This window comes from Anser anser (assembly GCF_964211835.1).
Source record: "Anser anser genome assembly, chromosome: 3".
Lineage (NCBI taxonomy): Eukaryota > Metazoa > Chordata > Aves > Anseriformes > Anatidae > Anser > Anser anser.
Genome location: NC_139722.1, coordinates 91013310 through 91031534, shown reverse-complemented (window position 1 = coordinate 91031534; position 18225 = coordinate 91013310). Strand labels below are relative to the sequence as shown.

Sequence of the window (18225 nt, the reverse complement as noted above, 5' to 3'; positions counted from 1 at the left end):
GAGGGCAAGAAAATAGGGTTTGTCAGAACAAAGGGGTGAAAACGCCCTCCTCTACTGCCCGTGCCCATTTCCCAGTAGAGACGTAGCAGCTCTTCTGCCATGCCTTGGATGGAGGGCTCGGTTCCAGCAATCCATGCCAGCATGACCCTGCACAATGGATCTCAGCCTCCTGGCTCTTAAAATACTTGATGTTGCAAGTGTTCTCATGAAATACAGATTAAAAAGACATTTGCCAGGCTGTTCTGAGGGAGATGTAAAGTACCTCCAGTTAATACACCTTGCATTTCTCTCCTTTATTAATTTCCTATTTTATTTTATTTACTGAGAGAGGGATGCATTCAGTTAATTTCACTTTCATGTGGGCATTTTTTACTGAGAGATTAAATTTCAATGATAAAACATTTAATATGTACTGGAGCTGGATTTAAGGTTCGAGTATTTCCAGCCCAGTTCTTGGGCCAAAAGGGAAGATGGCCTCCATTCAAAATGGCTACAAACCAAGGAAATAAGAGACAGAGAAAGAAAGGGAGTGAGAAGGAAGAATGGGCAGGAAACATAAAAGAGCATTTTGTGGGATTTAAAACCACATTATGTCCCTTGTTTTTGGGAACATTTATCAAAGTGAGAAAGCTGGATCTGATGTTTGGTAGCCATCGGCTTGATAATGATATCGCTCAAAGTCCCAAAAGAGCTAAACAGAAAGGCATTTCTCACCTAGACTGGGCAGAACTTTTCTTAGTGATGTGAAATGAAATAACATAGAGGAAAAAGGAATATTCTGGGAATGCAGAACAGTGGTTCTTCTGGAGAACCTTTAATGCCTACCAAGACCTCTGTACCAAGACATACATTGCCTCTCTGCCATTCAGTCATTTATGGGAGGTTGGGACAGAGTTAAGTGTAAATAAACTTTCAGAAAGGCTTGTTTGCTTGTTTTTACATTATGTAAACAGAAATACACTTGGAATTCCCTTTCCAGAAGAAATATAGAAATTCCTAGCACTCATCTGGTTTGGAGTGAAAACTTTTTTCAAACCATCAGAAATGCCTGTGAAATTGAAACATAGTTCTAATTTACTATAAACTCAAAATCTGCACTAAAACTTACTAAAAATCATAAAAGTGCAATGAATTATGCATAGCATTTCCAGTACAACGTGGCACAGAATTCTGACATGATATGTTTTGTTCACTACAGGCGATAATTTCACTAGCATGGATGCAACACACATTTTGCCAGGAGTGAAATGAGATTTTGTATATTTTCTGATGTTTAGCTGGATACCTGTCTTGTTTCATTAAGTTCTTATGATTTCAGCTATGGATAGTTGAGTTATACTTTTAATTTCTGTCTGTAGGTCACAGTCTCTCTTATGATGTTCTTGAAAGCACATCCTTTCCATCATTGCTTTCTCTAAGCATCCATCTCAGGCCTGTTTCACATTTAATGGCTTTTATGATTGGAAGCAGTTAACGACATTTAAAAGCACATTCTCATTTTTTAATGTTTACTTCTGCCTACAAATTCATACAATTATTAAAGAATTATTACAGAATAGTTACAGAACTATTAAAGAATGTAAACCTTCTGCTGTCCCCAAGGGGAATAGCTTTTGCATGAAACCAAACATTACTTTACAACACAGAATGCAACCAGGAGATGTAATACATTGACAAATAGAATCATCACTTCTGTTTTTCACAGAGCTGCCTATTTTCACTGTCTGATTACAGTTCTACTGCACTGTTTGGTTCTTCAGCAGCAGATGGGTACTCCAGCAAAAGGACAGCCAGGTCCCAGTACTAACAAGCACCATGTGAACCAAACTCTCAGATGGCACAAACTGGCAATGCTCCACATAAAAGTTAAACTTTACTCACCATTGTTAAACTCAAAATGGAAACTCATGTTCACGCAGAACAAATCAGACCAGCAGTTATCTGACCTGTGACCAGCACCATGAGCTTCAGAGGGCTGTGCAAAAGCCCTGCAAGTTCAAAGCTACAGAATAAACTATGTAGACAGTCAAAAACTTCCTGACTCCCTGCCTTGAAAGTTGGGCTGATTCTGCAATGCAGGTGAGTTAAGGTCACTTTCAAGATGGGGACAGCATTGGTATCTACAAATATTTTTTCTCTTGCTCAGTCATGCCAGCATTATCCTTAATGGTTCTTCGTAAGCCATCAAACAGGGAACAAAACTGAACAAGTAGAAATGATATTAAGGTGCCTTTAGAAACAGACTCTAGAAAACCTCCATGATTTGAAAATTTTCTGTTTCAATAACTTGCTTGCATACCTACCTCAAAAATGCAAGTTCCAAGATTTTCATGTTATGACCTTGCACTGCATGACTTCTAGTTAAATGCATCATGTGTATTCTGCTTCCTCTTCACATCCCTATTCTCTATTTTTTTCCTTCTCTTGCACACACATACCTTTAACTTTTTCTCCCCCTCTCTAATCTTTTTCTCATTCCCCTCTACCCTTTTTCCTGTCACACACGAATGCACTCTCCCTTACCCACCTCATCAATCATTCTCGCAGTCTCTTAACAGCATCAAACCCACCCAAGTTACAAAGTGAAGTATAATACACTGCTGCCAGTGTAATAAATTCCCCGTACCATATAATACCCGTTGCCTCAGGTTCTACAAGGTCATTTATACACGTCTGTCACCGTGCCCCAAAGGAAAGGCCGTATTCCAGTTCTACTGATGCTCCCAAGCAGCACAGTAGAGCTGATGGCCTTATGCACTGGATGAATTTATTTAAATCCTGTACGAAGTAAACAGCGATTGTGACACATCATGTCACCATTCAACATGTGCTGCCAGGCCCCAGAGAAGGTTCGTGTTCTCTGTGTAGTCGCTGTGAGGGAATAGCTGCTGGTGGGTTAATCGATGCTGAGTACAGCTCAGGCTGATATGCGATAAATGGCTCTGACATCTCTGGGACAACAGAGAAAGGGGAAGCAGAGGGAAGAGATCAGGGAGGGGGCTGTCAGTGGCGTGCTTCAAGCCTTTGCAGTAGATGATCCAATCCAGCATAACAAACCTTCCCTATTTAGTCACTGCGATCACCTCCAGGGGACAGTAGAGGATTGTTCCCCTACAGTTTTCCTTCCATGGCTTTGTTCAATCCAGCTCACCAGGCTGACAGATGAGAGGCAGCCCGCTGGAAGACTCCCCATTTGTGATACCGAGGAGGCCAATGAGGCTTTCTGAGAGTCTGCCCGGCCAAGCCGTCAGTAAATGAGTTTCATTTGACTAAACAAACTGATGCAAACACCAGTGCAAAAGAAGTAGCACTCAGCAAAGCCCCCTGCATATATGCAAGCAGTGTGATGGAGGCATAAAGAAAGAGAGGGAAACAGAGCCCTCTTCTCTAGACAAGTGGTTCCCAGCCGTAGGGTCTCAGAGCAGGGCCTGGCACAATTCATGGCTGGTTGCCATGAATTTTAACCAACCAGCAGGTCAGTCAAAGTTCCCACTTGGACACCTGATCTATCTCCCAAGTCTTCCGGTAATCCATGAAGAAAAAAAGCAAGAGAATCCCCCCCAAAAAACCCTTCTCCCCACCAAGCTCTTGTACCTCATCCCAGCCTCTGCAGTTAAAAGCTGTCTCTGTGAAGTACAAGGAAATAACGCACCACGTGAGGGTGGAGAGCAACATTTTGATCAGTTTCCCAATTAATAAGAATTAAGTGGATCACTGATAAACGCCACTGGGTTTCTATGCCTCTGCATTCACTCACTGCATGCATGTGCAGATGCATATGCCACTTGCACCTTAAGTACACTAGAACTATATATATAACACATATATCACCCACCCATACCTACAATGCTTTATTGTTACATTTGTGCATGACGAAAACACCTTGCTCGCAGGAGTTTCTCCCACAGCCTGCTGGCATAAGAAGTGATGTTTCTGTTTCAGCTACTGCCATTGATCTGATTGTAACGCAGACAGACAAAAGGCTTTGATTCCCACTATACTCTTTTCCTTCTTGCTTTTTCAAAGACATGCAGCTTTAAAACACCCTCAGTATTGGGGGCCCAAATCTCTTGATTCTCAGTTGTAACATTTCATTACAAAACAGAAAGCACCTGATGTTAGTGTACTGGGAGATACGTTTCTCCTCTAAGCTGCCAACACAGAAGTTATTCATTCTTATGACTCAGCTTCAGCATAAGAATTTCATCTGTCAAGGGCACTGTTTTTTGGCAGAGAAATGTATCTAACAAAAAGTCAATTAATTCCCCAGGACCCCACCCTGCAAACACAGCCACCACCACCCTCCACTGTACTGCTCCCATTTTTCCTCTTTAATCATGGGTTGTTTTGTTTGCTTCCCAGAGAAGAGCTAAATCCTGTCTCACTCCTACTCCTCTCTGTGACTTGACAGCATACCAGGACATACAAGCAGCAAGGCTGCTTGTGGCAGTCCCCTTTCACAGGCCACTAGAAACAGCTGCCTGCTGCTCATTTCTCTGCCCTTTGCAGGCAAACCACGTGGATAAGACAACCATCTGCTGGGGCAAATAGAAAGAGAAAGAATGAGGAAAACCAGTACCTACTTATGCAAAAGCACACACAGACGTTTGCAGAGAGATCATGCTTTAGATACACGTTCTCACATATGCAGGGATATAATATGGGTATGGCAAGAGGGAAGCTCCATGGATACTCCTCTTGGGTGGGCATGTGAGGACAACAATGCAAAAAGTTGACTGTCATCACTGCTATTTCTGTTAAGATGGGCTGTGTGTCCATGTCAGTGAATTGGAACGAGCCCAATGATAGGGATGGGGATGGAAACTGAATAGTCAGGCTCATGTCTAATCTAAATCCCTGCTGCTGCAATTTAAGCCTATTACTTCCGGCCCTATCAACCACAGACATGGTGAGCAGATTTTTTCCTTCCTCTTGATAACAGTTTTCAAGCCTATTAAAGGCTGTTGTAATGTCCCTCCTCAGTCTTCTTTCTTGAGGCTAAACAAGGCCAGCTCTTTCAGTCTTTCTTAGAGGTCACATCCTCTGGACCTCTCATTCCTCCTCTAATTGACTTCTGGGCTATCCCCGGTCAAAGTACTTCTTTTTTGAAGTGCACTGTTCAAAAGCAGAGACAGTGTTCGAGCCGAGACCTTATCAATACTGAGTGCAAAGATTACTTCATGCATCTTCCATGTCACATTCCTGGTTATATATTCCATGAAGATGATTTTTTTTTTATTACTGTTTATTTTAATAAACAAAGAAACAGTGTGACTCATGCTCACTCGTGATCCACTATAATCCTTACTTTCTTTTCTGTAGATGTGTACCTACCTGGCTGCTTCCCATTCTGCATTATCAGACTTGCTCCGAAAAGAAGCCCATTTTATCTGCCCACCCTTTTTCATGCAATTTCTCCTTGTTTTAAGCTTGCCTTTTAACACGCATGGTGTTTGCAGCTTAGTGAAACCTGCACAGTTGATAGGTGTACCCTGTGTCCCACTATTCAGTCAACTGAACGAACACACTGAACAGACCTGAAGCCATTCATTCTGCTAGATATATCTTTTCACCGTGACAAGTTCCAAGTCCTCTGAGGCAAGCAGCACATTTACCTCCATGTTCTGGTTATGCACAGTGTATCAGACACCTCTCAAACAGAGCTCCCAGTATCACCGTATATAACACTAAATAACAATAAATCTGCTGTTTCAGCACAGCGCCCGTTCCCCACCCCTTGTTTCCCTTCCTTCTCCTGCCCTTATTTCCCCCTCCCTTTCCCCTCCCTGGGCCAGGGTCTGTTTTTCATGCCAAGGTCCTTTAGATGAGACCCCATACAGGAAGGTAGGTGTGGGAAAGGTTATTAGGAAATGGCCGTCTAAACTGCTACCTTTCCGGCTTCCCCACCCTCTCCCTCCCTACAAAGTCTCTTCTGTTCTGTTTTAATACTAATGAGTTCAGAGGAGGTTCCTATGCTGGAGCAATTCACAGCTAGCACCGTGCCAAAGCACACAGGCACACACCTCTCTGATCGCTTCCTGCCCAAACACAGTCCTGCTGGCTCAACCCACAGAACGTGGGCGGGGAATTGCTGCTGCAGCCCCGTGCCAAGGGCAGGCTGAATTTCCAGGGGCGTCGGTGCCACCTACTCCTCTCCTCCCAGCTTTATCCTCTTGTGCGCATCCTATTTGCCATATGCCCCCATGGAGGAAAACATGGGTAAGTCAGAGCTTGGCTGACCTTTAAATCTCCAATAAAATATTACGTAAAAGGGCAGGAGGAACTGAGAGGTTGGTTAAGAAATTCATGAGCAAAATTAACATCTTATCAAGCTTTGTTTGTGGTGCTCAAACACACATGCTCGAAATCAGCTCTTAAATGCAGGGGTAGAACCAAAGGAACTCCGATAAATCAACATCATTTCTGGCATTGGTTCAGGTTTAGACAGATAGAAATGAAACTAGAAGCTGGCTTTAGTCCTTCTCTTGCTCTCACAATAATTACCCCAGATTTAGTAGTGCAAACCAGAGATCAGAATGTGTCCCTAACTCTACTGAAGTGAGTGAAGTTACCCTGGATTTACACCAGTGCAAAATATCAATCTCTATCCCAATTTACCTGCTTTAAATTGTAACGGAGACTAAATGTCTTGGCTAGACAACCTTTAATATAGGCTCACTCAACCACCTACAAGCCAGGCTTCAGGAATAGAATAGACTTAGCAGTCTATCAGTCCCCTTTTAGCTAATTGTTAACTTCTACTTAAATAAATGGAGATGAGCTGTATTTACTATTAATCTATCCAGATCAGCTACAAGAACACCCACTTAAGAGGCTTCTCTCATCTCCTCTGGGGTGAGGTGGAGGACAATTCCACAATACCCTTGCTCGCAAACTGAATGTTTCCACAGTCAAACACTGAGCTGAAGGCATAACAGTGTATTTGGTTATTCACTCACACCCTGTCCTGTCTCATTGCTCAAGTACTCTGATAATCAGAACAGCAACTACTGCACTGACATCACTGGGCCTCAGAAAGCACCAGCCAATTTTTTTTTTCTCTATTTTTAAGAATGAACTTACCAGAAACATTCAGAAAATATAGCAAAAGGAATAAGAGAAAGACGAGCATTCGCCTTGCAGACCAGATTTGTCCCCTAAATGCAATGAAGATTTGTTGTTATTTGGTTAAGCATTTGTAATCCCAAAGTTCTCTCTCCTTGTTGGAGCAGAAGCCAACAACTTTACACCGTCCGACAAACTCATCCAGCTGTTGCTCTCTGTACAAGATGTAATGCTGAAACACAGCCACTAAAGCAATCCCAATGGTTTTCCATGACTCAGGGATCTCCCTGGACAACTTCCAAACTGGGAAACTGCAATCTGCTTTCCCCTTGTAATTTCCTTTGGAGAAGTTATTCTTCAAATCTCCACCTAGTAAACCATTGCATAACAGTGTTGTGCGCACTGCTAAATTCTTTTCAAAAGATGTTTGTGTTATTAGCCTGGGGAGCCTCTCCCTTTATGTGGTCAACAAATGATGGGAAACTGCAAAATAAAAAGGTGCCCTTGAGTGTTTTTAATATAAAAGTGCCTAGAATATACAGATGCTGGCTGGGGCTCTTTGGCACATGGCACCAGGTCCACACATAAAAGAAAGGAGAGTTTGCCCAGGAAGGCTACAGAATCCCATGTCAGATTCCACCTGAAAAAAGAGCAGGGCAATGTGTACAACAGGATGCAGTAGCAGAGATTTGCTCCCGAGATCTTCAAATACAATACATTTTGCCACTGGAAGAATCCTGTGCTTCCTGTGACCTCCACGTGCTGCATCTTTTCAGCACCTTTTCAATCTGGCTACAGTTCTGTACTAAAGCTGGTTTAAGAAGCATTACTATTCCCTGTTTCACACTCAGGTAGCAAACTCATGAATGCATGATACGAGTTGCGTAAGTGGGACCTAGGAAAAGGACCCTGGAAAAAAAAAAAAGAAAAAAAGAAAAAAAAAAAGTAGCGCTCTTGAAATAAGTTTTCCTCCCAGCAAGCTTACAGCCTTTGCCATTTAGAGAAGTAGCAGTACCTAACATTCCAAGCTGTGGATAAGCGCTGTTCCCGTGCCAGGTGGAAGACATCTGTCTGTACTTCCTCTGGACTAAACATGTCAAAGACAGCAGCTGTGGATGCGGCCCGGTGCGATGAGTGACAGAAAAAGCACCTTCCGACGCCTGCCACACACTGCTCCCATCCGGTGCTGGAGCAATGAGCAGAAGGGCCACTCGTTGTCTGCATTTAGTGACAGCAACAGCTCCCCCTCAGCAGCTGCAGAGGAAGATGCCTGGAAACTGCTGACCAGAAAACCTCGTACCCTGAAAAGGTGCCGCTCCGTCCACTCAGCCTCACCTGTGGCACCTTGCTTCCCTCACTCTGCAGTCTTGCAGGCCAGGCACACGACAGGAGAAAGCAGCCATTTCCCACCAACACTAAAAGAGCCGTGCCAGATACCTTAACAGGTAACAATAACTACCTGAATGATAAGCAGCCTTGAGCACTGTTTGAAGACAAAATCCACTTAGAGAAGGACACAGAAGCACGACATAATTGTAAACTTCCCCCCTCCACCCCCTCAGGCTATACTATACGCTATTTGAGCAATTATTATATCTGATATAAACTGCTATTAGATGAGGACATACAGAAACTGATTTGATTCAACACATTAAAAAGATAATCCTTACTGTTATCTACTTCTTGATTCGATCTTGTTTTGCTAACAGTTTCTCCTGTACCCCAGCTACTTTACCTCAATAGGTGTACCTGCTTACCCTGCAAAACACTCGCACCCTATCTTTCACAGTCTTTCCTCCTCACAGGAAAACTTCATTGCCTCCCCAGCTTCAGGTGGTTACTTTTATGATGTAATTTTATTTTAAATTTTATAAGGTCTTCATCATCACAGAGACCTGGCTCCCCTTCTCTTGCTCAGATCAGACTAAATGACAAATCATTCCTCCTAAGACATCTCAGAGCTGACCCTTCTTCTCTGAGCTGCAGAAGAAACACACATCTGTCATTCAGCTTCCCTTCATCAACATGCAAGCTCTCCCTCCAAAAGCACTGCCAGAAGATCATCTTGGCCTGGCATTTCTGCCATGCCACCTCCATCTTTGCACCCTCTCTTGCCAGTCCCTTCAGCACCACAGCTACTTCATTTGCTTTGTATTTTCCTTCAGTGCTTTGGAAAACATCGTCCCTCCTTATCACAGTCTCCTGTCCAGTTACAATCCAGCCATCATGCTCTTTGCGTAACTCAATACTTTCCTCTGTCATTTCTCCCAGATTCATCTCCAGGTGGCTCCTTCTCACCTCAAATGATCTCTCTGACTTGATCCATTCTCCCACCCATCCTCAGCAAACCAAATCTAGAATTCAAATGTCCTCTCTAAAGGGTGTTTGTAGGACATTTAATACAGCTTTGAACAACGTAAGACACTAATAAGCAGAAGTAAAGAAAGAAAAGAAACTGCAGAAAGGCAAGAATCATGTTCTGAGAAGCCACGTCAAAGGTGCAGACCAGAAGGATGTCTCTGTCCTGCTGCTGGCTCTATTTCCACTAGAGATGGCAGAACCTGTTACTTTAAGTCAGTAGATATCAAACTGGCAGGAATTTTATAAGATTGCTGGTTCAATTCTAGAAGGAAGGTAGGAAATTGTCTACTTTGTACCTATCCAAGTAGAGCTGAAAGTCCAGGGAAGTTGAAATAAATTAATTTGATCCTTCCAGCTAGCACATATGACTCCTACTATTATCATCTTTATGTTTTTTTTTTATCTCTTCAGCAGCCTTCAGACTCAGTCCAGTAAGTTCCTGGCTCATCATTACAGACATAATGAGACACAAAACCTTAAATGTACTAATGATGCCTTAACAAGAGAAAGGCCAAAGCAGGCCTGACATTATGAAAGGCTTTACATTATTTTTTTTATTTATTTTTTTAATATGTAATGCTGCTTAACACTAAATGCACTTGCAGCTGTACTGGAACATGGTAGTGTTCTCCAGTCAGCTGGTAAGGTATTAGAAACACTTAGGCAGATGTCTGAACAGTAAACACATCCACCCTAACAATGGCTTAAGGAGATATCATGACAGTTTCCAAATGTTCAGTAGAGGGAAGACACAAGATAGATTTCTTAGCATATCGATTCTCTAGTGCCAGGGTCTGTTCTTTCCCCTCTTTTTACACCCCAAGCTACATCTCTGCCTGCTGTGCTTACAAAATCCAGAGCTGCTCCTTTCATGCTCTAGATGGACTATACGCATTTCCTCAATCAGGGAACATCATGGTTATCCCATTACAAACATGTAGCCCAGCAAGTAGGTGTTCTTCAGGTGTTTCCTGTCTACTGTAAGCAAATCATACCCAGAACATATACAAAGGGAATGTTTGAACATTCCCTTCAAACATTCCCACCATGACCACAACCTTCCCCACCTCTCAGGAAGGCAGCCAGTATGCTCTGCTCGGGATATTCCGCATCCGGCAAGCCCCACAGACACAGAAAACACCACACAAGCCAAATCTCAGGCAATGCAGGATGATGCAATGCCACTACTGTCCAGCAGAACCGAGCTGCTTTGTATCAGCTAAGGATCAGCAAAGTCTTGCAGTAAAGCAACAAGATCTGCAAAGCAATGTATCCCTGCACAAAAGCCTTGTAACTACACAGGTACTTTGGAAGCACCCCTGGCTTCTTCACACCCAAATCCGGCACGTAAGCCTAGGTCTGGTTTTGCATTTGTTTACACGACCCTACTGATTGTCATGCACGGAGTGTGAGATATGGTTTGCTGGCTCCCATCTCATGCTCCTCTCACTGCATCTGGGTCTCACACGTCCGCAGCCCAGCAACTGCTGCTCCTCACACAGCTGGCTGGGGAGCTGGGAGCTGCCAACCAGCTGCGCCTACTGGACGGGAGCCTGGAGAGAGGAAGAGTGCAGTGCTGCGCTCAGTGCCACGAGCCTGTCACCTACTCCACACCTAGGTGAGTGTGAAGGGCAGAGGTATCTGCCACAAAACCTAAAACGTAACTTACCTCGTGAAAGGACCCGAGTAACTCCAGAAAGCTGCCTGTAGTGATATGTGTTAGAATCAGGACTTGGACACGTGTACTGCACATGGGACATGTGTAAAGCAGGCCTGACATTATGAAAAATTTTCTTTGAAGAGCTGAAAGAAAAGAGGAAAAAAGAGAGGGGGAAAGAGACAGGGATCCTGGATATGTGCAAATAAACGGTTGTTTTGTTGTCGTTTTTAAAGTATCAATCTTGGACTGAAGAACTATGCTGGACATAAGGGAACATCTGTGCATAACCAGACAGACCGTGATACTAGGGAGAGGTTTTGCCTCCCAAGCCTCAGCCTCCTAATAGCTTCAGAAACCTTAAACCACCCAGTACTTTTGCCATGATTATAATAGAAGACAAGTGCATCTGAATGCATGAAAAATGTTAATCTGACAACTACAAACTAACCCAAGAGAAAGGAAAGTTTTGTGGCCTGGCCCCCATCAGCTAGAAAAACAATCTGCTGCCTCAAAGTGCTGCCCATTTCTGCCTTTGGAGACAGTGCCTTAACATTAATAGAGCAATGCTAAGCCTTCTTCCCGGATAGGAGCCTCCCGTCATGAAAAATCCAACTTAGTGTCATAATTTGTATTTTCTTCTAGCCTCAACTGGCATATTCTCATCAAGTGCAAAAAAAGAAGAGCAATAATTGGGGTGGGGAGTCTCCACTGGGCCAAGGCCAGCAAGTCAGAGCAGTCAGTTTGCTGAAGTCAGAGCTCATTACATGCAAATAAAAATGAAGGACCTCTGCAGATCTTGATTGCATTTGGCACTACACAACCTTCCGGACTGATTAGGTACAGTCATTCATTAAAGGAAAGCACAGAAGGGATGGGCACAGGGAATAAAAGAGCCTCATCTTACAGGAAAAATGACACAAAGGCACTTTGAAAACATGGCTGCAGAGAAAATTGCATTGATAACAACTCAAAGCCACAGGCCTGTCAGAGGTACAGTCTGAAACTGCGATTTACATGTAACACAAGCGACACAAATTAAATCCCTGTATTAAGAAAAAATCCAGGAAGAAGATAGAATGACGCAGAAGATTGATAAAGTGAAACCGAAACATTCAAACCTTGGCAACATGCCTGAATTTAAATGTGATTAAATACTGTGATCAATATACGACACGTGCTTGGGGTTTGAAGTGAGGGCCTATGGATGCATTTCTAAGTCACAAAATTTCAGTGAGAAACTAGGGACTAAATAAACTTCAGAAATTAAGGATACTTTTCTGGAAAGGTGGTGCTCCACGCTGGGCACCCAGACACAGAAGAGGCAACTCTACGTGTATTTCCCTCAGCTCCCCTGGAAGGCTGCTGGGGAACAACAGAGAACTTTGTTCTCCAGGCCTGTCAATAAGCACAGAGAAAGGCAGCTGATGTCCTCTTCTGCCTACATACATAGACTAATGTCTAAGGCAGTCTATATTCACAATAGCGGCAATTCTTTTACTTTTTACCCAATAAATACTCTTGCAGGTTGCAGAGCCAAAGAGGGGCCTCACGAACACTGCCACAGCTAGGACTTGGCAAGCTTGAGTGGGACTGGTGATATATGGGAGTACTTATTCAATGTGGTGAAGCCTAGTTTTCATCTGAGGTTTATGTTGTATCCATTACATTAAATGGCCTGCAAGGGAGAGCTAAGCAAGAAGGAAAGTTGCTACTTCCAAGTCAGCTGTTTGCAGTGGGAACTGCTACTACAGTTATTTCGACTTGGATCTCATCTCCCTGTGGCTCTTGATGAAGGTGTTAGCTGGTATGTATTGCACTGATGCCTTGCTCAGAAATTGTTTTGCTTTCTCTGATGAATTAAGTAAACAAATTCTCAGATAGTTCCATGTATTTTTGATTTTCAGTGGTCTCATTGATCAGGACCACATAGCAATTCGATGTGTGTCTTCTCTATGACAAAAAAAGCTGGGGTTTCTCAGTAAGGCCAGAAAACAAGATCTATTCACAGAGAGAGAAGGAGGGAGGGAAGGAAGAAGGCAGAGAAGAGTGCAGGTTACCTCACCCAAGTAGCAACCTACCTCTTTCGTCAAGTAAAGAATGACGGGGCCCTATATGGAGCTGTCATTTCAATCAACAAGAAGAAACATAAAGGCAGACCAAGACAAATGCTGGGTAATTCTGAAGTTTTCAAATACAGAGAGTTCAAAAGTATTTATGCTGCTCGTTACCTGTAACTAATGTAGCTTAGTGGGTACTGCTAGCAGCATAAGGTCTAAAGTTTAGTTCTGGCAAAGCTGTGGAGGTTTGTAAATAGTAAAGTGGGTAAAGAGCTTTTGTGAATCTATAAAGTCAACACAACCTCTTACTTAGGGGCTCTGAGGGGAAAAAAGAAACAAACAAACCAAAACCCACGACAATCCAGGTTTAAATGCAGTGTAAGAGAAGCAAAAATGCAATGTAAGAGAAACAAACCAGGATAGGAGAATCCAGACAACGTCCTACCTGAGCTAAATACCAGAATGCTCCAATGACTGAGGGGATAAAGGCATATATTTATCACATCTTAGTGTAAGAATCTAGTATGGTACAGGTAACTCACATAAGGATATTATCATTCAAGTTTGCAGACTGTAGTAGTTTGATCAACTTTGAAAATGGCAGCTTAAAATGACAACTCCACTTCTCTCCTAAAATACACAATGTTGAATTCCACCTTCTCAAACACCATGACCAGCTCAACAGACACTAACAACAGAAAAAGAGAAAAACATCAAAAGCACAAACACTTTACACTGCTCTTTCCTCTGTGATAACATTTTTAAATTTTCCTTCTTTCCCTGAATTTCCAGTATCTACATTACCCTTCTTAGTATGGTCTGAGTTTGGGATCCAGTTGCTGCTGTAAGAGAGATATAGAGGCAACACCTTTACTGTCAAGCAACCCACCATCTTAACAAACAAGAAGAGTCCAGGACTTGTAATATTGAACAAAAGGAATCAAAATCCACTGTGGCGAGAACACACTACTGCTAACAAATTTGAACAAGGAGTCGGAGAAGCATTTTCATGAAAAAATTGATTTTCCCTTGCCTTGCAATAGTTCTTCCAGATTATTCTGCAGTTCCTGTTCAGTCAATAAATCTGTGCAAGGAAAAACACATGTGCTTAGCACAGCCATTTTTGCCAGCAGGCACAAAACCAGCTTGGCACTTGCTGAATAGACCACCAACTGCAGCAGCACTTTACTAGACGGTAGTACACACAGTGCCAGCTGAGAAGAGACTGAAGAAAAAAGAAGTGATGCTGGCTAGAACAACCTTGACAGTCAGGTAGGACCATTTTCAAAATTTATGAGGTACAGGGCCACTCCACATACCCGTCCTACTGTGTAGAGCTTCTCTTCCTTGCCTGTTCATTGAAGAAGAGGTGCTAAAGCCAGATGTTTTCCCCTCTTTCAGTTGGAAGCATGAAAGTGGCCCTTTGAGGGGCAAAGTTTGTGGTTACAAGCAATTGTTTGCTTTGTTTCTTGCGCATTTAGACATGTGCAGCAACACAAATGCTTGAGATCCATCCTAGAACTGTTCTTCTGGTTGAGCAGCATCAAGAGCAGACATTTCAGCTGAGATCAGCATCAGCTTGTCATTTGACAACCACTGACTCGGAAAGAGTCCAGTTAGGGCAGCTGTCATTCCTTGGCTGGTTGATCTGGGTGCACCCCCAAAAGAGAGCAGTCCACACATGTAAACCTGCCTCAGCTCGGATTCTTCACCAGCAGGTTTACAAGCTCTGGAGGTGTTTGTGATTCCAATCCAAATAAAGGATCCCAACATGTTCCTAATTCCTCAGTCTCCTCCTCTTGCACAATGTACATCTCCAACTGCATTTTTATGATACCAATTGAAAGACCACAAGACGAGAGAAGTACCTCAAAGTGCCCATTTTCCTCAAACAGGGGGTGGAAATGTACTGAATATTTACTGGACTGGAAAACCCATCACAGGGGAGGCTTTTCCAGAACAGCTAGGCTTAGCTCTTCTTGTCATTAACTCTTGTACAGGACAATGCCCCAGATTTTAACTGCAATAAGGGGAAAATAGGGCTTTTAAAAATTCATTCAAGAACACCAATATGTTTCATTATACCCTTTGTAGAGCAGATGGCAAGATGAGGATTTACCCTCTGGGCCTGCTTCAGGGAGCAAACGCAAATGATTTTCTCACTACAGATCTCAGATGATGTTGGTGTCATTATTTCGCTTGGGGATTTGGGTCAAAAAGCTTTACACTCAAATCTGTCTTTTATATAGTACAAGTGCACCCAGACTAGACCCTAACAGATAAGCAGTGGGGAGGCTGGTACGCAGCACAGAGCCCTCTCAGGCACTTCCAGGTCGCTGACTTACACTGGCACATTTACAGACTGAATCTTTCTAATCCAATTAAAATCTCATCTGAGCTGTCAATACAAATGTATCCGGTTTTATTTTAGTGTCTCATAGAACATGCATTAATCTGGACCTGTGGACAAACCAGCCCTTCTGGGCAAATTCTGCATTCTGCTAGCCCTGTTTCTCTCCTAGGTTCTCCTACTCATAAAGCTCTTGCTGATCTCACATCACCTGCCTGCACAGGAACTCCTACGGACACACATAGCCATCCTACCTGAATGCTTTATAAAAATGTGATATACTTCATTAACCTTCTGAAAAGTAGCACTTTCCACTCCCAGCTCACTTCCCATGCAATGATGAGTAGGGTACTATCATTAAATATAAGAACACAAATTTCATCCATTTTTATTTCAATGGCTTCATTTGTTTGAAATATATATGCCAGTTACAGGCTGTCAGCACATTTGAGAAGTTACAGCATAGACTAACTACTCACAAACTCCTGGGCCAAAATTTTTTGCAGATCATCATGTATACTTGTCATTACATTTTGCACCGAAAACATTATAAATCTTACCATTTAATAGACTTCCACAGGACAGCTGCAAGTTATTTTGCCACAAGCACATAGAAGAGAAATATTTGCCATAAAGCAAAAAGCTAAAAGCACCCTAATACCACCACAAACTCAAGTCCCTCGTAGAACCTGATACCCTTCTCAATAAGCAAAAGTCCAGCAGCAAATACAAACAGGTCTTTCACTAGGACCTGAAGGCGACAAGTTCAAGTTAGGGCAAGCCAAGATCAGGAGCAAAGCACCTCTGCTGGTGACATCTTCAGGAAGGCTAGACTGAATGCTTCAATGGCATCGGATAGGGGTGAACTTTCACACAGCTGTTAAAGCCTTGCATGTGAAAAACAATTCTTAAGCAGCATCAGAAATAAATAGCAGAGCAGATTACAGATTATGCTCTTACTCAGGGCAGATACCTATCACCACACACAATTCTCCAGTTAGTCAGCTGCATTTTCCAAGAGGAATTCAAGAAGCCTCACAGAGAAAGCAAACTGACTTAAATATAGACCCATACTTTGTGAACCACCCTTGTAAGAAGAGATTCCCCATCTGCCGGTTAGTCTGAAGCAAGGAGACGCCTTCTTCTGTTCATGCCCTATTCCTCCTGAAACAACTGCAAGTCCTACCATCTCCTTCCCACACCCTGCCACTGAACATTGTAAATGCTAAACATTTTCATAGCTCCTAGGGATGTCAGAAAGAGATCATAGAAAAGAAATTCATACCAATTTATTATGTACACAGAAAGCAGCTTTGACCAAAGAAATGCTTTGAGCTCAAATTACTAGATGGTGGGAGAGTATTCTGGCAAAGGCCTTTCTATGGCTGCACCCTGGGCATCTGATTTTTCTACATTCTTCCCTGGGCATCTGCTTTTCACCAGCATTTGAAATAGTCGCCTAGGCTAGGTGGGCAGATCATCGATCTGACAAACTATAGCTGTCCATATCTTTGATCTGACATACTATAGTTGTCCATATGTTCACCTCCACCTGCATACCCAAATTATATAGCTATTTTTATTGCTACGGCACTTTGAAGCCATGCTCATACAAAAAAAATTACTGGGCTGATGTTATGTAAGTGTAATATTGAAAGATTTTTGGCAAACTCCTCCATTCTGAGATCCAATATGCTCTGTGCTATTTCTCACTCAGTAGCACAACTCAGGCATTGGTTACAGGTACCTCACTGTACATAACCCCCAAGCTCAGAGTGAGGATGAGACAGCTGATCAATTGCATCAAATGGTCATCATCTTTCTGATGGAGATTCCAAAACAGCACAGTCCTACGACCTCTGCAGTGGTTCACACAAATGCTGAACAAGAGGGCAAAGATAGCAAGGCTCTTTGATGCCAGGCGTGAATAGCAACTGACTGCTACCAGTAATCCACAACAACATTTACCATAGAAGCAAACAACAAAGTTCATCTGAAATAACTGCTTCTTTTCATGTTTACATCTGCTGCTGCAATAGCACCAGTTCATGGATCAAAGGCAACTGGCCGATGAAACATAATGAGCATGGTCACCTGATTGTTATGCCTCATCAGCAGTATGTTGCCAATCAATAAAACAGTATAGTCCTTGTTGACTGTCAGGGATCCGTTCTCTAGAGAACTTACAAGGTTTCTTCTAATACGCTCAATCCCACACCTGAAAAAGTCCTGTCAGAATAAATCACCGTATTTAAGCATTTTGTTATAATTTGTTATTTTTTTTGCATAATTCATCCACCCGCTAAAACATAACAATCTGCCAGCAGAAACTTACCACAAGTTCAGAGAACCTGGCATTGAGCTCCTCTGCTGGTGGTATTGGGACAGAAAACTCGAGGAACTGGAGGGGGTTGTTGTCCTTGAGATTGATTTCAGGGAGGTCACTACCTCCAAAACAACAAAGAAACCCCAACGCATGACGATTCCTCTTCCGGGGGGCCATGATCATCGTGTATGATGCTATCTTCTGATCATGTTCTGCAGGGAAAAAAAAAAAAAGAGGGGAAAAAAGATGAGCAAGACTCCACCGGATCTGTACAGCTCTCTGCAATTACAACGGTCATCGTTGGTGTAATAGCTGGGATAGAAGGATTTGAGATACAAAAGAGCACAATAAACATTCAAGCTAGACAAGGTAGTTAGCTTTAATATAGAATTACAGAATCGCAGAA

At 42.8% G+C, this 18225-nt stretch overlaps 1 protein-coding gene across 8 annotated transcripts in view; it reads right to left on the bottom strand.

The window, feature by feature from the left end:
* Positions 1-18225, bottom strand: part of DAAM2 (dishevelled associated activator of morphogenesis 2) — a 198728-nt gene that overhangs the window by 103669 nt on the left and 76834 nt on the right. For all 8 annotated transcript variants that reach the window (XM_083829088.1, XM_083829087.1, XM_083829093.1 and 5 more), the window contains one exon: positions 17829-18031. In XM_083829088.1, the coding sequence (XP_083685214.1) occupies positions 17829-18031 (203 nt within the window). The remainder of the gene's footprint in view (positions 1-17828; positions 18032-18225) is intronic.